Raw genomic sequence first — 17256 nt, 5'->3', positions numbered from 1 at the left:
GGTTTCAACAAGCAGCAGAATTATTTTGGATCAGCACTTTTACCCATAAGCAACCGTCGCTTCACTCTCTTGTCCACATCAGCTGCTGCTGTGGTGTTTCCCTCAGAAACTTCAACAGCAGCTTCTTCCCTCTCTGTAAGGAACATTAAAAAAGCAAGTGAGTAAAGGTGCCTGACCAGAACCCTCATCTGACATTCAACACATGCAAACAGCTGCATCACACACTGAATCAGAGACAGTCGGAACTGACCAGGCAGAAATAAATTATTTTTAAAGAGAAAGTAGTAATAAAAATCACGAAGACCCTTCAGTCAAAACCATGAGAATGTTTTGCTTTTTGTGGCTTCCTAAGAGTCATGTTTGCTTCAGTATCCTGAACAAAACAAAAGATGTGCTACAGATGTAGTAACCAGCAGCAAGATGAAAGAACTAACTGAGCTGCTCTGTTAGGAACACTCTCTCATCATCCATCGTGGGCTAATTACAATGACCAGCCAGTCATGCCTGAGCATTTGATTTCAATCAACAGACAACAAACTCTTCCAGAGACTTTATTGCTTTCTTTACTGGATAACTGCCTTGCCAAAACTATACATTAATTGATTTCAGAGCCCCAGTTTTCACAGATGTACTCCTTGCTTACACTCCCTGGTTCACGCTACTGAAAAAAGAACCTAAAATATCCCAGAGGGAAGGAAGCCTGCTTTGGTTAGTGGCATGCCTCCTGTTTCGGGGGGACCAGTGATAATTAAAGGTTGCAACAGCATTAGGTAGCTACTTAAATAGGGAAGCATAACTTTTCTGGACCAACCAACTCACCCATGCACTATCAGGTTCCTTAATTTTGAACTCCTTGACATTTTCTAGACATACCATTATCAGGAGCATTAATCTTGCACACACAGCACCACCACACCCCCCTGGAGCTGGCCATCCACAGAAAACTACTTCCCTCCAGTGCATACTGACCCAGGCAGGTTTTCCCATCCACGTGCATGACGTACTTGGGGTGGCACCCACAGACTGGCCCGTGGTCAGCATCGTCACACGTGTGCTGGCAGCCCCCATTGCCATGGTTGCACGTCACTAGGGAGCAAACACATGTCACTCTCACAGGTACTTCCAGCACCTTTGAAGGACAGGGTGCGATTCCACTGCCATCTGAGCATCCAATGCACCCTCCTAACGTGCCCCTGTGCTGAAGGGCTCTGTGAGACAAACACTGCACAGCTCTCTCATGGAGCTGGACTTCCAGGTGTTCCAGCTCTCAAACTACAGCAGACACTACAGCAGTCAATAGACCTCTGTGACAGTGTCCAGAAAATACATCAATTCTGGTTTAGTTCAAACACACACAGTTCAGGTGTGCCATCCCACGTTAGCTAAAACATACCAAGTCCCATCTCACTGCAAACAGAACACTATTTGTTCACTTTGGAAACCATAAGCAGATGCAGAACGTTGCCTACAAATGCAGCTCCTCTGGTTCTTGGACAGCTCAAATCCTGGTCGGCATTCACAGGCAACTCCTCCCTTGGGTGTTTCTCTGCAGATGTGGGCACAGCCGTGATCTTTGTTCATGCAGCTCATGCCTTCTGTAAAACAGGAAAGGTACAAGAGCATCAGCATCCCCAGCAGCTCTGTGTGCAGGCAACAGAGTCAGTTCAATACACACACAGACTAAGCCTCTGTCTCTGGGGTGACCCTGCAGGGCTGGGACAAGAAGTTTCAGCTTACAGAGAGGAAAGGCAGCGAGCCCAGTCCTGCAAAGTCAATGGCCCCAAAGTTTCTCCTTCTGTGATCTTTTCTGTGCCCATGTTCTTTGACTGCAAGGTCAAAGAGCAACATCCACAGATTTGTAGAGTATCTGCATTCTCATCAAACATTCTCACTTAATACTTTTAGGTGATCATAAAACCTCCTCATTTCTTTTATAAAAGTGGCAATGTCCAAGTCTAAAATTAAGTTCTTATTTCTCTGCTTAAAAGAGCAGCCAGCAGACACAGGAATGTTCAGAACAGCAATCACAAGGGTCATCCCAATTTCAATTCCTGGCTTACAAAGCAGATTCCCAGAGTCATAACCTGTCTCAGCAGTGACCAAGTGCTGAGTCCTGTCTCTGAGCAGGCCAACGTGCAGACTGCACGCATGCTGAACATCAATTCTCTTTATTGTTAAACATTTTGTTTTCAACTTTTTTTCCGATTTCAGTACACACCACCCAAGAGAACCTCACTGGGTATTATCACAGTGTTCTGTATTTCTACACACCTTCCCCGTTAGACAGAATTTAGAGCCAGTATCTGCTTTAACCAAATTAAGAATCAGTGTGACACTAATGACTGGATTGGTTTTGCTACGCCTCCTAAAACATTCTGTCATTTTTATCTCTTCCAGTTCATGCACAGCACTTGATTGCCATTGTGTTTTTTCCTGGCTTTTGCAAAAATATAAAGTCAATTAAAGAGGAATAGTGTCTAACATTATTGCAAAAGCTTATTTCCCCTTGCTCCATGGTTCAGTGCAATCAGTGTCTTTGCCATTTACAAGAAGGTGGTACAGTCTGAGCACACACAACACTACAACACCCAGCAGCTGGCTGAGTTACCCAGTGGGATCAACAGACCAAACTAAAATCGGTTTTCTTTTAACAGAATACCACAGATTTTTGATGAAGTCCTCTACAGTGTTACAAAGCCAGGAAAGAGAAGACATCTGAATGCTCTCCTCGGGTGCACAGAGAGCACACCTTTACCATCAAATTCTCTGCCTTGGCACATTTGGTTTTAAAAGGACAAGTTATACCAAAATACTCTTTCTTCTCAATGAGAACATGCCATTTATGAAGACCAAGTGGAACATATTTTAGCTGCAAGGACTCATCCCACACCACCCCAGTGAACTTCTCTGGAGCTGAGCAGGTGCACAGCCAGGAGCAGAAGAGCTCATGCTGCAGAAATGGGACTATGTGATCAATATCACACCCTATATATATATTTTTAAACTTACACAGCCCTTCTTTCAGCCTTATTACTAAGTGAAACAAACCCGCTGCATTGTGAGGCAGAGGTTAGCTCATCACCATTATTCCACTCCAATTAGGTCCTTTTTCCACACTGCTATTCTCACCCCCTGGAGCACCAGCTACAGGACCCTTTCTCTATTAAGACAGCTTTAAGCAACAAAAGAATGGACACTGCAGAGCCCAGATTATTCTGCTCTACTGGCTTTTTGATTCCTTTCCCACAGTGAGGGCTCTCCAGAAGTACAAGACAATGAGACTTCAAATCCTGCAGCACACAGGCACAGCCCAAGGAGCCCACAGGAAAGCTGTCACCCATTATTGTGTCAGTCAAGGAAGGAGAGAACCTATGAGGCCACAAATTAGCCTCATTAGCTCTGGTGGTTTTGTGAAACTTCTGGTCTTAAGCATGCAGTATGCTTTGGTCTGTTAGCTCAGACGGGTTAGAGAGCATTAAGAGAATTATCAGCTTAGTTTCTGTTAACAAAGTTATTCTTTTGTCTCTATTGAGCTACCAAAGGGGAAACTGTTCAAGCAGGTACTTTGGTAAAGTTCACTGGCACCAAACAAATGGTTTATATGCTCCATTTGGGATTGCTCCATTCTGAGTGAGCAGACTTCAATCAGATCTCCACAGAAAGCTAAAACTGTGCTTTCCAGACCAGGATGAATTTTAATAACAAGATATCCATTGTGGAACAAGGTACTCCACCAAACCCACCAAAACCTAGCTGACCAAAAAGGCAGCTTCATAGAAGATACCCACATCCACACATCCAGCATCCACTTTGGGACTGCTGCTTGTTTCCAAAGCTGGTAGATCTCTCTCAGCCCCATTTTACAAGGTTGTATTACAGAGATGTCTATAAAGCCATAAATGTTATGTGGCTGCAAATTCCTTGGTGGACACAAAGTCTCCCAGGTCACATTGTTCCAGTGCTGTTGCAATAGCAGACTGTGGTTCAGAAACAAACCCCAAGAAAATTTTGGTCAAATCTCCCCACACACTTCCCAGACACACAATTTCTCTTGCAGGAGACCCTGCCCTACTGATTCACAAGTATCCTGGGATGGATGGCTCTGGATTGTCCCACTCAGCCAAGAGAGATGAATCCAGTGCCCACATGGCTGAACAGATCCTGAGCCAGGTGAGACCTTCTTGAAGCTACCCAGCAAACCTGAGATCTGAGCACTCCTGTCACTGGCAAAATAAGCCAGCAGTATTTCCCTATCAGGTCACACTAAATTAATCTCTTACATGTATGATCTGGGTTTAAATATTTATAATTTTTTACACAGAAGGTGACAACATTCCCAATCTGCTAAGAGCATTAAGGCTCCATTCAGGGCAGGTTCAAGCAGGCACTCTGTAGGACAGAGTGAGAGGATGCAATGGGACAAAGCTACCAGGCATTCTGAGAGAATAGAAAAACAGTGAGCAGCATCAGCACAGCCAGCAGAACAGGAATGCTTTAGTCATTCTCCATGCTCCCTACATGCTTGTGTTAAGGCCACTTTTCCCCAAAAGCTCTCCAGCTATCCCTGTTCTCTGCAGACACAGCTCCAGGAGTGACAGCTGAGTTGGTGCCCTGTGTAGGAGCCCACACAGGACTCAAACGTGGCTTTGATCCCACAGATCCCATTCATCCCCACCAGTTCAGCCCAACAAGCAGAGCTATGACTGTGAGATACCACAAGGGAGAGCAGCAAGATTTGCCATCCAGAGCAATAGCAGCCACAAAGATGCACGAGGTATTTACTCACAAAAAACTCTCTTTCCCCTCAAGTTTTTGTATTTCCTAACATGGAGCAAGTGGAACCCAGAAACAAGGTGCACGTGCATGGCTGCCCTGCCAGCTACTTTAACAGCATCTCAAGGTAGTTTCTTCTCCCACACAGATGAAGAGCAGCTCATTCCAGCAGGCAAACAAGGATAAAAAATAGGACTGTGCACAACTTCCCAGGGCACTTTTAGTTCCTGTGGTTTAAACTCCAGTTCACTCTGCTTCTGTGTTATTTAAAGGCCAATACTGCAGCCCACAGGGAAGGTCTCTCAGGCATTGATATATGAACAATCTTAATGGGGCTGGGAGACAGGGAAGGAAATATTGCCTGATTTTACACATAAGAAGCAAAACTCAGTAAATGGTCTAGGCAGCAGGAGCCAAAACCTGCTTTGATCAATGCTGTGAGGTCTCAGAACCAGCAAAGTACAAACACTGAGCAATGCATACACAAGGCAGAGAACAGAAGTCCCAGAAATGAGCAGAAAAGCAGAGAACAATGTGAGGGGAAAGATAAAGAAGTGAGATTCGGCTTACAACAGACATGCCCACCCAAGGGAAAAAAAATGGTTAAACAAAAGGTGGGGAATCCTGAGCAGCACTTTACAGTAATGAAAAGGGGGAGGAGAGGTAGAAGGAAACAGTCACAGGGTGAAACCTGAAAAAATGGCTTTTAAAGAAAGCAAAACAAACACTTTAATGCTTTACTAAGAAGAAAAAAAAAGTATCAGTCAACACAGTGTGCTGAGGCTTTTTTTTAAAACTCTTTTTGATAAAAATGTACTTTATTAGATGGTTTTTATGGAAAAAAATCATCTTTTTTGTCCTCTTTGTTTTCCTTTTCAAGAAAAAATACCTATGTTTAGTGGATGTTTGGTATTATGGAAAAAGGGCCTTTTAGGGAAAAAGCATTAAGAGAAATTAAATGCATCCTTAAGAAAAGAGACAGAATTCCAAAGTTACAAATAAGAGAGCAAATATTAGTGACAGAGAATGCTGCTGCTGTCAGCTCAAGAGAGTAGAAGGTACTCAAGTAGCAGCAAGTATGAAAAAAGAGTTGGAAGATCGTCCTCTCTTGGCATCAGGCAAGACAAGGTGTTGAAGCAAGCAGTTTTGCAGTCCTTAGAGACCTTCTCCCTGGGTGCACACAAACTCACAGCCCTGCTGTGCCTTGTGCCACCACTGCTGCCCTCCTGCCTGTCCCCACTCCTGGCCCAGCCCCTGCAGTGGCAACCTGAGCCATGGCCTGAGGAGCCACCAGACCCCCGTGAGGCCAAGCCCAGGGCCAGAGGAGCTGAGAACACAAATTCTTAATCCAAACAGAAGATCAATTCAGCTCTGTCAGATGGCAGCCACCTCAGCACCCTCATCTGTGGATGGCCATATATGTCTATAAATGTTGATCTCTTCACTTTGGGGATTTTTAAAGTGAGATTTGTTTATTCATGCTCAGATTCCTCTTATAGTTATGCCAACAATAAGCCATAGATTAAAGAAAGCCTCGCAGCTTTAAGCACTTCTTACTAAGATTTTCAGCGTACAGTTCAATGGACAACTCCCTGATCTGAGCAACCACTTTAAAGCATTCCCTAAGGGTATCCAAAATATTTTTGCTCCATCTGATGTCTAATTAGATATCCAAGACTCTGATCTCTCAAAGGTCCCTTCACAAAGGTTTCACTCAAAACAAAGCACGAGATTTGAATACCTTTGGGGCTGACAAGCAATAAATCTCTTAGCTGAAACCTAAACATCGTACAGGGAATTCTAAAAGGTATCAGAAGGTGGTGCGGGTAACTAAACCCACCGAAAATGCGCAGAACTTGCATTTGCTGCCGATCCCTGGGTTCGGACAGAGTTTTGCTGCACGGCAGAGCGGCAGGGAGCCGGGAGCACAGCAGCCCAGCGGCACCAAAGCGGAGGGCCTCAGGAGACAGCTCCTGACACAGCGCTCCTTTCAAAAGCAGCGAGGACTCCAAGACCCCTCACAGCTTTGAAAGCAGCAGCCTGAGAACACTTCTGAAGGTGGTTGCGGGGTTCTGCCGGGGCGGTACCTTCGGAGCGGTGGATGCAGGTGTGCTGGTTGTCGCTGAGGAAGAAGCCCTCCTTGCAGCGGCACTCGTAGCTCCCCACCGTGTTGACACAAAGGTGCTGGCAGCCGCCGTTGTTGAACGCGCACTCGTCGGTGTCTGAGAGAGAGGGGAGAGACAGAGATGAGCGCTGTGCTCACACCCATCCGCGCTGCACACAGACACCAGCCCGGCTTGGAGCCCCCCAGGCAGCCGAGACACCCCCGGCTGCCCTGTGCTTGCTGTTGTGCCGTCACCCTTTGCTTCCAAACCCATCCAAGCTTTAAAGGTCGTAGTGGTTTCGGTTCGCAAATCTGACATTTCTTTTTCCCGGGAAGCTCCACATCCTAAAGAAAAGGTGTAACAAGAAAAATACAAGCCTCGAAATAAATTCAGCTCAAAACCTATTCCCTACTCCTGACTTTCACCCTAGCTAGAATTCATGCACCACATCTCTTCTGGTGCTTGGTTTGTCATCCTCCTCCCTCAAGTCTAGGACATCATCATTCATCATCAGGGCTGCTGCTGTGTTGACTGACTGCAGTCAAGGACAAGAGCAGAAGTTCTGGAAGCAGCCTTAATCTTGATTTTGCAACATTCAGAGTCTCAACAACACCAGAGAACACAGAAGGGCCCTGCTTGCAAGATAACCAAGAGAACCAAAGAATAGAAAAACTTCAGCTAAGCCTCTGAACAACTGGATGCTCATACCAACCTTCAATTCTCTGGAATTTACCCCTTAATAAGCATGGGGTTTTTGCAACCATGACTGCCAAATACTTCTCCTAGCCTAATTTTCAGAAATTTTAACAGGAACTAAAAAACTCTCAGTCCCTTAAAAACAGAACAAAACCTTACTGAGGCAATGCACTGGTCTCATTTGCAAATTCATCTGTAACATCATGTTTGCTCCCTGTTCTGTCCATTGTTCCTGGCTAATAGTACAATGTTTTTAATTTAACATTGTGGCATTTCTGGCAGAAAACAGCTGTCTTTAAAAAAAAAAAAAAAAAAAAGAGAAAGAGGCTTTTAGTAAGAAGCATAACATAGTATTACAACAGATTTAATGTCCACTGAAGGCAGTGAGTAACTCAATTGGATGCAAAAGAATGTGACCTGCTGGAGAAAAAGAGCGGCTGACATATCTCCATCACAAAGAAGCTGAGTATTTTAGAGTTCTGCAGTGATGTGAATGTGCAAACAATCATGAATAAACAGCCACCACGAGCCTTTAGTGCTACACATTTGAACTCCAGCAGATGTTTCTGTCTTACAGACCTTGGAAAGCTTTCAAAAAAATCATCTCTTTCCAACAAGTAATTGTCTATTTGGCTTAAACCCAGGCACACAGCAGAGATCTTCAAAAATAAGGGTGAGAGGAGGGCAACCCTGGTGTGAACAAAGTAAATAAACAGATTAAGAGAAGATGTGATCCAATTTGCTGCATGCCAAAATATTTATTTAACATTTACATCTCAACTCAAAATTGGCACATCAGTGGTAAAAACCTCATTGTATGTCAATGACATTTTGTTTTATTTTATTGTATAGGTCTGCCATGCAATGCTGAGCAGTGACATAGCAGGTGGTAGGTTTTGGTCTAAGTTTTGTCACTGGTCACAAACAGCTCAGCTGAAGTATGCCCAGGGTACAAAGAGAATACACAAATGCCTTTGGTGCCATTGTTAGAGGCAGTGTGCTCCTCCACATCCAGCCCTTCATGGTAACCTCAGCTGAACTCCACTCTGTGTTTACACAAATGCAAAAATAAGATGGATGTTCTGTTACTTTAAAGTATCCGCAGATATTTTGTTTCTCTATCTACTTTATTTAAGTATTTGGAACCTGGGGAGTTCACCCTCTACTCCACCTACACTGTAGAAAGCTGGGCACACAACAGGTTCCCAGCAGGTAAACCCCAACACAATCCCACTGAATACTCCAGAGCTGCCTGATTTGTCCCAGCAGAAGACACAGCCTGGGGATGGTCTGACCCCCAGCTGATGGGCCACACACTAGTGGGAAATAGCCAGCTGAATTAACTTCAGTTTTGCAGTGAGAACAAGGTTCCCTCTGACTGCCATGGGCATGGAGGTGTGTCCAGGCACTTCCACATGGAGTGCAGCAGTAGAGGAAAACTGAGCCATCTCTGAAAAAGCAAATGGCACAGGTAGCACAGGGCTGAGGCACACAGGATGCCCAGCTGGGGTCCAGGAAGAAGGACAGCTTCACCAGCTCAGGACTCAGTGAGCTCTTCAATGGCCTCCATCATACACAGCTACTGCACACTCCAAATCATCCTCTCCTTTTAGGAATACTCAGAGTGAGAAGCCCCCACGTTACAGATAGATTTGAGAGAGAAGATCCCTAAGCCTGGAAACTTACCTGACAACTGATCCTAAGCTAAATGTGGGAGGGAGAGGACAATGATAGCACATGTTCCTTTACATCAACTCATTTAGCATAATAATAGATGACATTTGGCACACTTAAACCCAAAGCACTCCACAAAAATATAGCACACACCCTCGTTTACAGAGAGGGGGAAAGAGCCACACTGGGATGATACCTCAGTACCTGAAAATCCTCAGACTCGCAAGCAACACTCTCCGGACTGACCGAGCCCAAGAGATTGCCAGGTGTTCCCCGTGGATGCAGCCACAGGGGTGCATCCACCACCATTCCCCCTGCCCACGAGCACACTCCTTACCCAGGCAGTTGTGGCCATCGTGAGCCAGCATAAAACCATCGTAGCAAGTGCAGCGGTAATTCCCTGGAATGTTGAAACACTCGTGGACACAGCCCCCATTGAAGTCGTTGTCACATTCATCAATGTCTAAGGAATAAAGAAGAAGTCAGTATGATGGATGCTTGCCTGAGTGTTACAGACAGGGATGTGACTGCCTAAATGTGAGCAGCAACTGCTGTCCAAAATCATCATTGCCTTGCAAATACACTATATTTAATGCACTTCTTGCTGAAGGTTTCTGATGACAGAAAACACCCTGAAACCCCCTTGCAGCTTTTACCTTATGTTTTTTAAGGCTATAAACAACAAACTCATTATCGGGCTGAGTGAAATGAACAGGTGAAAATCCATGCAAGGCTTGCCTTCGATTTTGTAAACAATAAGTAAATCGGGTGATAAAACAATCCCCATTTTGATTTAAAAATGATCCTTCGTTATTTTCAGTGACTCTGTTTTCTTAGAGATGCTCCATGCTGACACATGAACGCTGTGCTCTGCTCCCTTTACCTTCACATTTCCTCCCTTCGCCGGTGTAACCCATTTTGCACATGCACTTGTACAGCTTCGGGGTGTTTTGACAAATAGCATCTGGGTGGCAGTCGTCCAGCCCCAGGGCACACTCGTCCACATCTGTGAAAAGACAGCAGGCTCAGGAGGGAATGTCAGCAGGAGGAGGACAGAGCATCAAACACATCCCTAAGGAGATGACAAGGCTCAGCACCTCTCGTGGTGCCCGGCAAGAATATTGTGTTGTTTTGTGTGTCAGGACAAACAGGCGGAGACAACGTCTACACTTTAATTTCTGTCATATTCTACCTGCATATAGATATATTTGTATGCAACTCAGATAAGCCCATGGTAGGCTTTTGAGCACATTTATAAATGCATCCGAAACAATCTCATAAGGGTCAGATGCTCTGTGAAATTCAGCTGATAGATTCACAGAGATTCATCAGAGATTGTTAATCTTTCTGATTAACAAAAAACAGTCATTGAAAGAGTTCTTGATCACATGCGTGCATCACCTGCAGGAAGCCCAAGGATTTAAAATAACAAGGGGAGATGATTGAGATGTACTTTCACAGTCGCCATCAACAAGTTAAAAGACTGACTTACCATTAAATAGATGTATAATCTTAAAATAATTTTTTTAAAGTACAAGAATAGTATCTGGGGAACAGCACTGCCAAATCACCTGGCCAGCCATCTCAAAGCACAGCAAACTGAAGCAAAATATCCAGGTGGAAACTTCAGAGAAGAGGAAATGAAGAGAAAGGGAAACACCAACAGGAAGAAGTCCTGGAGATGAAGAAGTGTAGACATAAAAAGGAAGAAAAGTTACAGGCAGCTGAAGACATTGGCCCAAGTTTTTCACATAGCAGAGGAAAACTAAAGCACAGAAACAGGAAGATTTCCAGCAACCGGCTAAAAGGGAGAATTGTAGAAGCAACACCCCATGCAGGTACAAAAAGTGCCTCCTAAAACAAGAAGTAGTGCATGAGTATCAGCAGAAAGCAACTACTTCAATAGTCAGTCACTTTTTATGGTGGGGATCACTTTCCAAATGGAAATTTCAGCCAGCACTTCTCCCATTTACAATTATAGCATTCATCCTGCTCCTTTTTTTTTTTCCTTTCCCCCAATCACAAAATATGCCTGTAGGTACTGCAGCAGCTGCCAACTGCAGAAAGTGCTCACTTGGTTTTAACTCCTAATGGGGTTTGGCAGTGGGAAACAAGGCAAAGGGCCAGTGTTAGAGCAGCAGTGCCTTCCTGGCTCTCAGGTGCACACAGCTCCAACAGCAGTGATGGGGTCCCCAGACAGTGCCACCAGCAAGGAAGGAGAAGGTGGCAAACAGTGGAAAGCAGCGGGGAAGAGCAGCAGAATCGGCTTCCTCTCAAAGCAGAGAAGTTAAGCCATTAAAAAATATGGGAGGCAGTGAATCGAAGGAGCAAGTCATGCAAGGAAGGGTGTGGGCAATTGCTGAGGGGTCTCCAGCTAGTGGGACTCAGGTAGGTGGGGCAGACAGAAAGGATGGGCAGGGAAGGACAGACAGAGGCATAAAGGAGCACCAGCCACACGGGCTGACGGTGTGCCCTCAGCACCGTCAGCTCTGCCCTGCCCGAGCCAGGGACACAGACCTGCCCCGGTAACGGGGGTCCCAGAAAACACACGGCAAGGAGGGGGCTTCCCTCCAAGCCAGGACACAGAGACATCAAGCAGATCTCGTGGCAGCGGCAGGACGGCAGCTCAGCTGGGTTATTTTTACACCGCCCCTCTGTGATCTGCAGCGTGTCTAGGTAAAGAACCGCAACAAGAAGCCGCATCACTCATGCTTGCACAAGCGTGGAAAAGAGGGCTAGGAAAAACCCGTAGGCACAGAGAGCGAGATTTCCCCTTGCAGTGACAGTATCCCGAGCAGAGGAGAGAGCCTGGAGGAGCGAGACCGTGAGCAAACATCGCAGCCTTTAACTTGGCAGGAGGCGGCGGCGGGAGAATCCCTGGGCTCTTTCCGCGGGGTCCGAAGGCAGCTTCACCCGCAGCACACGCCGTCCACACCCCGCTCCCCAGGTGCCCATCCCGGGCTCTCTCCGCTCCCAGGGCAGCACCTGCGGAGCCCGAGCCGGGCACGGCCTCGCCTCACGCCGGCACCGGCCCCTTCCCGTGGCCGCCGGCCTGGAGAGGAGAGCCGGGACCGCGCGGTGCCCGCGGGGGAGCCGCTGAGCGGGGCTGGGCGAGCGGGGCGGGCACCGGGCAGGGAAGGGAGCGGGGCGGGCACCGGGCAGGGAAGGGAGCGGGGCGGGCACCGGGCAGGGAAGGGAGCGGGGCGGGCACCGGGCAGGGAAGGGAGCGGGGCACTCACCGGGCAGGGAAGGGAGCGGGGCACTCACCGGGCAGGGGGAAGGAGCGGGGCACTCACCGGGCAGGGGGAAGGAGCAGGGGCACTCACCGGGCAGGGAAGGGAGCGGGGCACTCACCGGGCAGGGGGAGGGAGCGGGGCACTCACCGGGCAGGGGGAAGGAGCAGGGGCACTCACCGGGCAGGGGGAAGGAGCGGGGCACTCACCGGGCAGGGGGAAGGAGCAGGGGCACTCACCGGGCAGGGAAGGGAGCGGGGCACTCACCGGGCAGGGGGAAGGGAGCGGGGCGGGCACCGGGCAGGGGGAAGGAGCGGGGCACTCACCGGGCAGGGGGAAGGAGCGGGGCACTCACCGGGCAGGGGGAAGGAGCAGGGGCACTCACCGGGCAGGGGGAAGGAGCGGGGCACTCACCGGGCAGGGAAGGGAGCGGGGCACTCACCGGGCAGGGGGAAGGAGCAGGGGCACTCACCGGGCAGGGGGAAGGAGCAGGGGCACTCACCGGGCAGGGGCAGCGCGGCGGGGCCGCCGGGCGCGGGCAGCAGCAGGAGCAGCAGCGGCAGCGCCCGCGCCCCCGTCGCGCCGCGGCGGCCGCCGGACCCCATGGATGGCGCTGCTGCCGCTGCCGCCGGGCGGAGGAGGCGGCGGCCGAGGGAGTGTCTGGGGCGCCCGGCCCGCCTCGCACCGACAGCGGGCGCGGGGCGGCGAGGGCTGGGCGGGCCTCCCCCTCCCCGGGCCGGCCCTGCCCCGCTGCCCCGGGCGCGGTGGGCGCTGCCGGCTCACGAACCGCCCCGTCCCCGCCCGCGGAAGCCCCGGCGGCCGCCCCGGCGCTCGCACACCTGCGGCGCCCCAAACACAGGTGTCCCGCGGGGCCGCTGCCGCCCGCGGCGGCGGGGACACCTCACACGCAGGCTGCGGTGTGCCGGGGCTCCCCGCGGCCCCGGAGCCATCGCCCGGCGCGGACAAGCCCCAGCACGGAGCCTGTCGCAGCCCGAACACACGCGACGCGCTCCAGCCGCGCTCGCGTTTGTTCAGGAACACAATATTGACATTTTTACCGTGTAATTACACCCCGCCGCAGAGCGTGAATCCCCGGCTGAAGGCCATGCCAAAACCCACACATCACGCCACCCCCAACCCAGCCCCATCCCCATCCCACCTCCATTCCCAGCCAGGGATTTCTCACAGCTGTCGCTCCTTTGGCAGGTAAAATTGGTTCATACATTATTCACTGAAATGATCATTTCCTAAATAATGTCTGACCTTTCAGAGTGCGAGCAAAAGCGGGCAGTATTCTATTCCACCCCTCCCTCCCATCCCCATTTCACTGGCCTTTCTCTTTTGTTTTGTTCTGTGAGAAATACCGAGCTGTTTCTAGTTGCATGGGCGGTTTATACACATTAGTAAATCTTCAGAATGAAACTTTCCCCCAGTCTTTGTCTTTGTTTCCTTAATGGCAGCTATAAATTACTACTCTCCTTTCTCACTGGAGCATCAGGCTTCATTGCTTTTGAAATGATCAAAGTTATTCTCTTTTTAAATCCAATGAGAAGCAACCTTTTGTGTCTCCTGGATGGCTTCAGTCTTAGGCAATCTCATCTATAAATACATAAAGCTGCCCATTAAACACCCCAAGGATTCTCCAGCCCTGCACCATACTCCAATCTTCCCCTCACCAGCAGAGAACAATAAATGAATGAAGGGTTTCTCGACAATTTCCATGATCTCCAGAACAAACCACCATACTTGGGGTGGGAACTGACACACCTGCACATCTCTCATCCAGGGCTATCACTCAGGGTTTCTGCACAAACAGCTCTCCCAAATGGACAGAGAAGCCATCTCCCATCCAGGCACATGACTTCAAGCCACCTTACAGAACAGCTGGTACACATTTCAGGCACTGCCCAGTCAAATCCCCTCAATGAACTTGACCAGCATTAATTTAATTAACTTTGATCACAAGATTTGCAAAAAACTAAGTAAAACACATATGAAGAGTGTAGCAGAAAAAACTGTAAGAGACACTGAAGAGTCATGTAACCAAAATATCCAAAGCTTTCTGAGGCACCGTAAAAGCAAAGCATCTTTCTTACTTCTGTAAACTAAAACATAAAGCGAGACATAAATATTTGGGAATGCCTGAGTTAGATCAAAAGATTTCTCTGCAGCTTGGAAAACAAACAGAACAATATCAAATTTATCTTAGCTAATGAAGCCATTTCTTATACATAAATCTCTAAGTGTTTTGTGAAAGATCCTGGCTATTATTTCACATATAACACACATTTGTTTATGATGAAGAATTGCCATTAAAATATCTCTTTAAAGACACAAACCAGACAAGCTCAGACTTCAACTCAGATGCCTTTCTGCAGCCTTTTTAACTATTTCTATTCAACCACAGAGTCACAGTGACAGATGACTACTATGAGCACGAAGACCTTGACTGGGAGAGAGAGAAACTAGAAAAATTCTTAAGATTCAACTTCAGCACTAAGTTAAGTATGAGGAAAGGAAAACAACCATACCAGGGCAGTTGGACAGGAAGACAACCCAAATAGGACCATTTGGGGATTTTTTTCAGCTATTTAAAATAAAATCAAGTAACAAAGTTTCAGGGAGGAAAGTAGATCCTGGAAAATATCTACTTCCATAGAAGTAAGACCCCCCCAGTTCCCCTCTGCTTTCCATTTTCACTATCACAAGCACTTGCCTCACATTGAGAGATGGAGACTAAGCTGCCACAGAGCAGCTGGATGTAAAATCTGCTTCAGAAACTGTACACCTCATGTCCTGAGTAGAGATGAATACTTTTGTCTGAAAAAATTGGGTGAAAAACTGTTTCATAATACTTGTTAAATTGCATTATTTGATGGTGACCAAACATTATTTGAAGACATGTAGATTGCCATTTAACCTGCACTTAAATGAGAAGTAGCAACTCTGCTGGCCTGCATCATATTGACCCAAAATTTAGCATGACTGAGTGAGCATAATGAGTGCTTGTGACAGCAGCTGAAAACAACTGGGAGGGCCAGGAGATGCCAGAATGGTAAAAGGAAAAGTAGGAGGCCGATAAGTGAGAAAATACTTTCAAATATTTAATTGCTCCAAAGCATACAAAAAATGTCTCAGAGCTGTAGTTTCAAGCCTTGCTTATCTCCAGATGTACACTGAGTTTTGAGTAATTGTTTCTCTTTGAAATATACCTCTCAAATTTTTGCACTTCTCATCTTAAGTGTCCCAGGGTTGTTGAATTCCGTGTAAAAATAACACATCCTCAGTAATCAGCAGGAGCTGCACAGACTCATCTGAGACAGAGGAATTTTGTGGATTAAGTGGTCACAAGGGGCATTAAAAACCCTCCCATGTAATTTATATGTCTTGTCTAAGTCTTTTTATGCCACTTGTAGAAAAAAATTTCCCAAACATCAGATACACCAGTGATATTTTAAATGTTATAGGATCTGCATCTTAACATACCACTATCCCTGAAATGAAGAACAGTTCCTGTTTATAGCAGAACTGAATACAGCATGATCTATTAATACACACATATTTTTGAGATAATGGGGGGAAAAGGAGACACTTTGCCATGTGAAATAACTTTCAGACATTTGCATTTCCTTGTGAGAACTTCCCAAGTCATTGCTACAACAAACAGTAACATTTTAGACTGGAGCAGTCAGTGAACAGTCCCTGCCTGTGCACCCAGAGTTGCACAACACACTTTGCCCACCGAGACTCTGCTCCTGGTGCTCCTTCTCCTTGGAGGAAATCTGAAAAACCTGAAGCCACCACCTGAGACGAGGTGAGTGAAGCTGCCCTTACCCAGCTGCCCCACGTCCATCCCTGCAGGGGATCAGGAGCAGCAGGTCCCCCCCAAGCCCAGGGAGCAGCCATGGCCCCAGCTCCTGAGGCAGCTCTGGTGTCCCCCACGGGCTCAGCACACCCACAGCAGGCACCAAGCCCACGACTGCACCCCAAACCTGTCCATAGCACCACTTACCAGAGCATGGCTCAGGCTGGGTTCACCCTCTGGCATCCCCCAGGGAGACACCATCAGTTGTTGGCAGTGCAGGATCACCCCCAGCTCAGGCAGATCCATGCAGTTCCCCCAACAGGGATATCGACACTTGTTATTTTGCTTTGCTTAAAAAAAGCCTCCACCACAGACCAGGTGCAAAATTTCCCGTGCAAAACTACCACAGGGGTGTGAGAGGTGAAGCTACAGAGGTACCTCCAAATTAATGATCCAACTCCTCCTCTTCTGTCTTCCCTGGTGGTTTGGAACATTCAGTGGTGACCTCGCACAGTTTCAACCAGAGGGAAAGGCAGCACACCTGAGGGTGTGTGATCACAGAACCTTCCAAGGTCTGTGCTGGTCCCTCTGCCTCCCCCTTCTCCCCAGTCCCCGAGTCACGAGCAGGCATCTCCTCCACTGGTGGCAGAGTGACAAGGATGGCCTGGGAGAAGCCTTGGAGCTGGGAGGGAGCAGCTCCAGCTGAACAGATCAGACACAAAACTGTACAACAAAGGTCTCCTGAAATGAGCCACTAAAACATCCCACAGACCTGCAGCCAGGCAATGAGCCAGATATCAGCCAAATTATAACAGGCTTTTTGAAAATAGCACATTAATGCTATTTTTTCATGTTAGAAGACAAATTTTATTGCAATTCAGCAAATGAGCTACACCTGTAAAACCTCTTTGTATATCCACTTCACATTTAATGTCCAATGGATTGAAATGGCACAGGAAAAATAAAAAAA

General features: G+C 47.7%; 1 protein-coding gene across 3 annotated transcripts in view; it reads right to left on the bottom strand.

The window, feature by feature from the left end:
* Positions 1-13157, bottom strand: part of SCUBE2 (signal peptide, CUB domain and EGF like domain containing 2) — a 38924-nt gene extending 25767 nt beyond the window's left edge. For 2 of the 3 annotated variants that reach the window (XR_014955552.1, XM_085580118.1), the window contains exons 1-7: positions 12984-13143; positions 10132-10254; positions 9586-9711; positions 6861-6995; positions 1470-1595; positions 970-1086; positions 44-133 (exon numbers count right to left, since the gene is read on the bottom strand). Coding sequence is in view for 2 of the 3 variants with exons in the window: in XM_085580118.1 (XP_085436244.1) it covers positions 44-133; positions 970-1086; positions 1470-1595; positions 6861-6995; positions 9586-9711; positions 10132-10254; positions 12984-13086 (820 nt within the window). In the remaining variant the exon portion in view is untranslated. Of the gene's footprint in view, positions 1-43; positions 134-969; positions 1087-1469; positions 1596-6860; positions 6996-9585; positions 9712-10131; positions 10255-12983 lie in introns of all 3 variants that reach the window. The other variant, XM_085580119.1, reaches the window with a different exon arrangement.
* Between the last annotated feature and the right edge of the window lie 4099 nt (positions 13158-17256).

This window comes from Lonchura striata, chromosome 5 (genome assembly GCF_050655825.1).
Source record: "Lonchura striata isolate lonStrDom1 chromosome 5, ASM5065582v1, whole genome shotgun sequence".
In the NCBI taxonomy this organism is placed as follows: Eukaryota; Metazoa; Chordata; class Aves; order Passeriformes; family Estrildidae; genus Lonchura; species Lonchura striata.
This window is presented reverse-complemented; position numbering and strand designations above follow the sequence as displayed.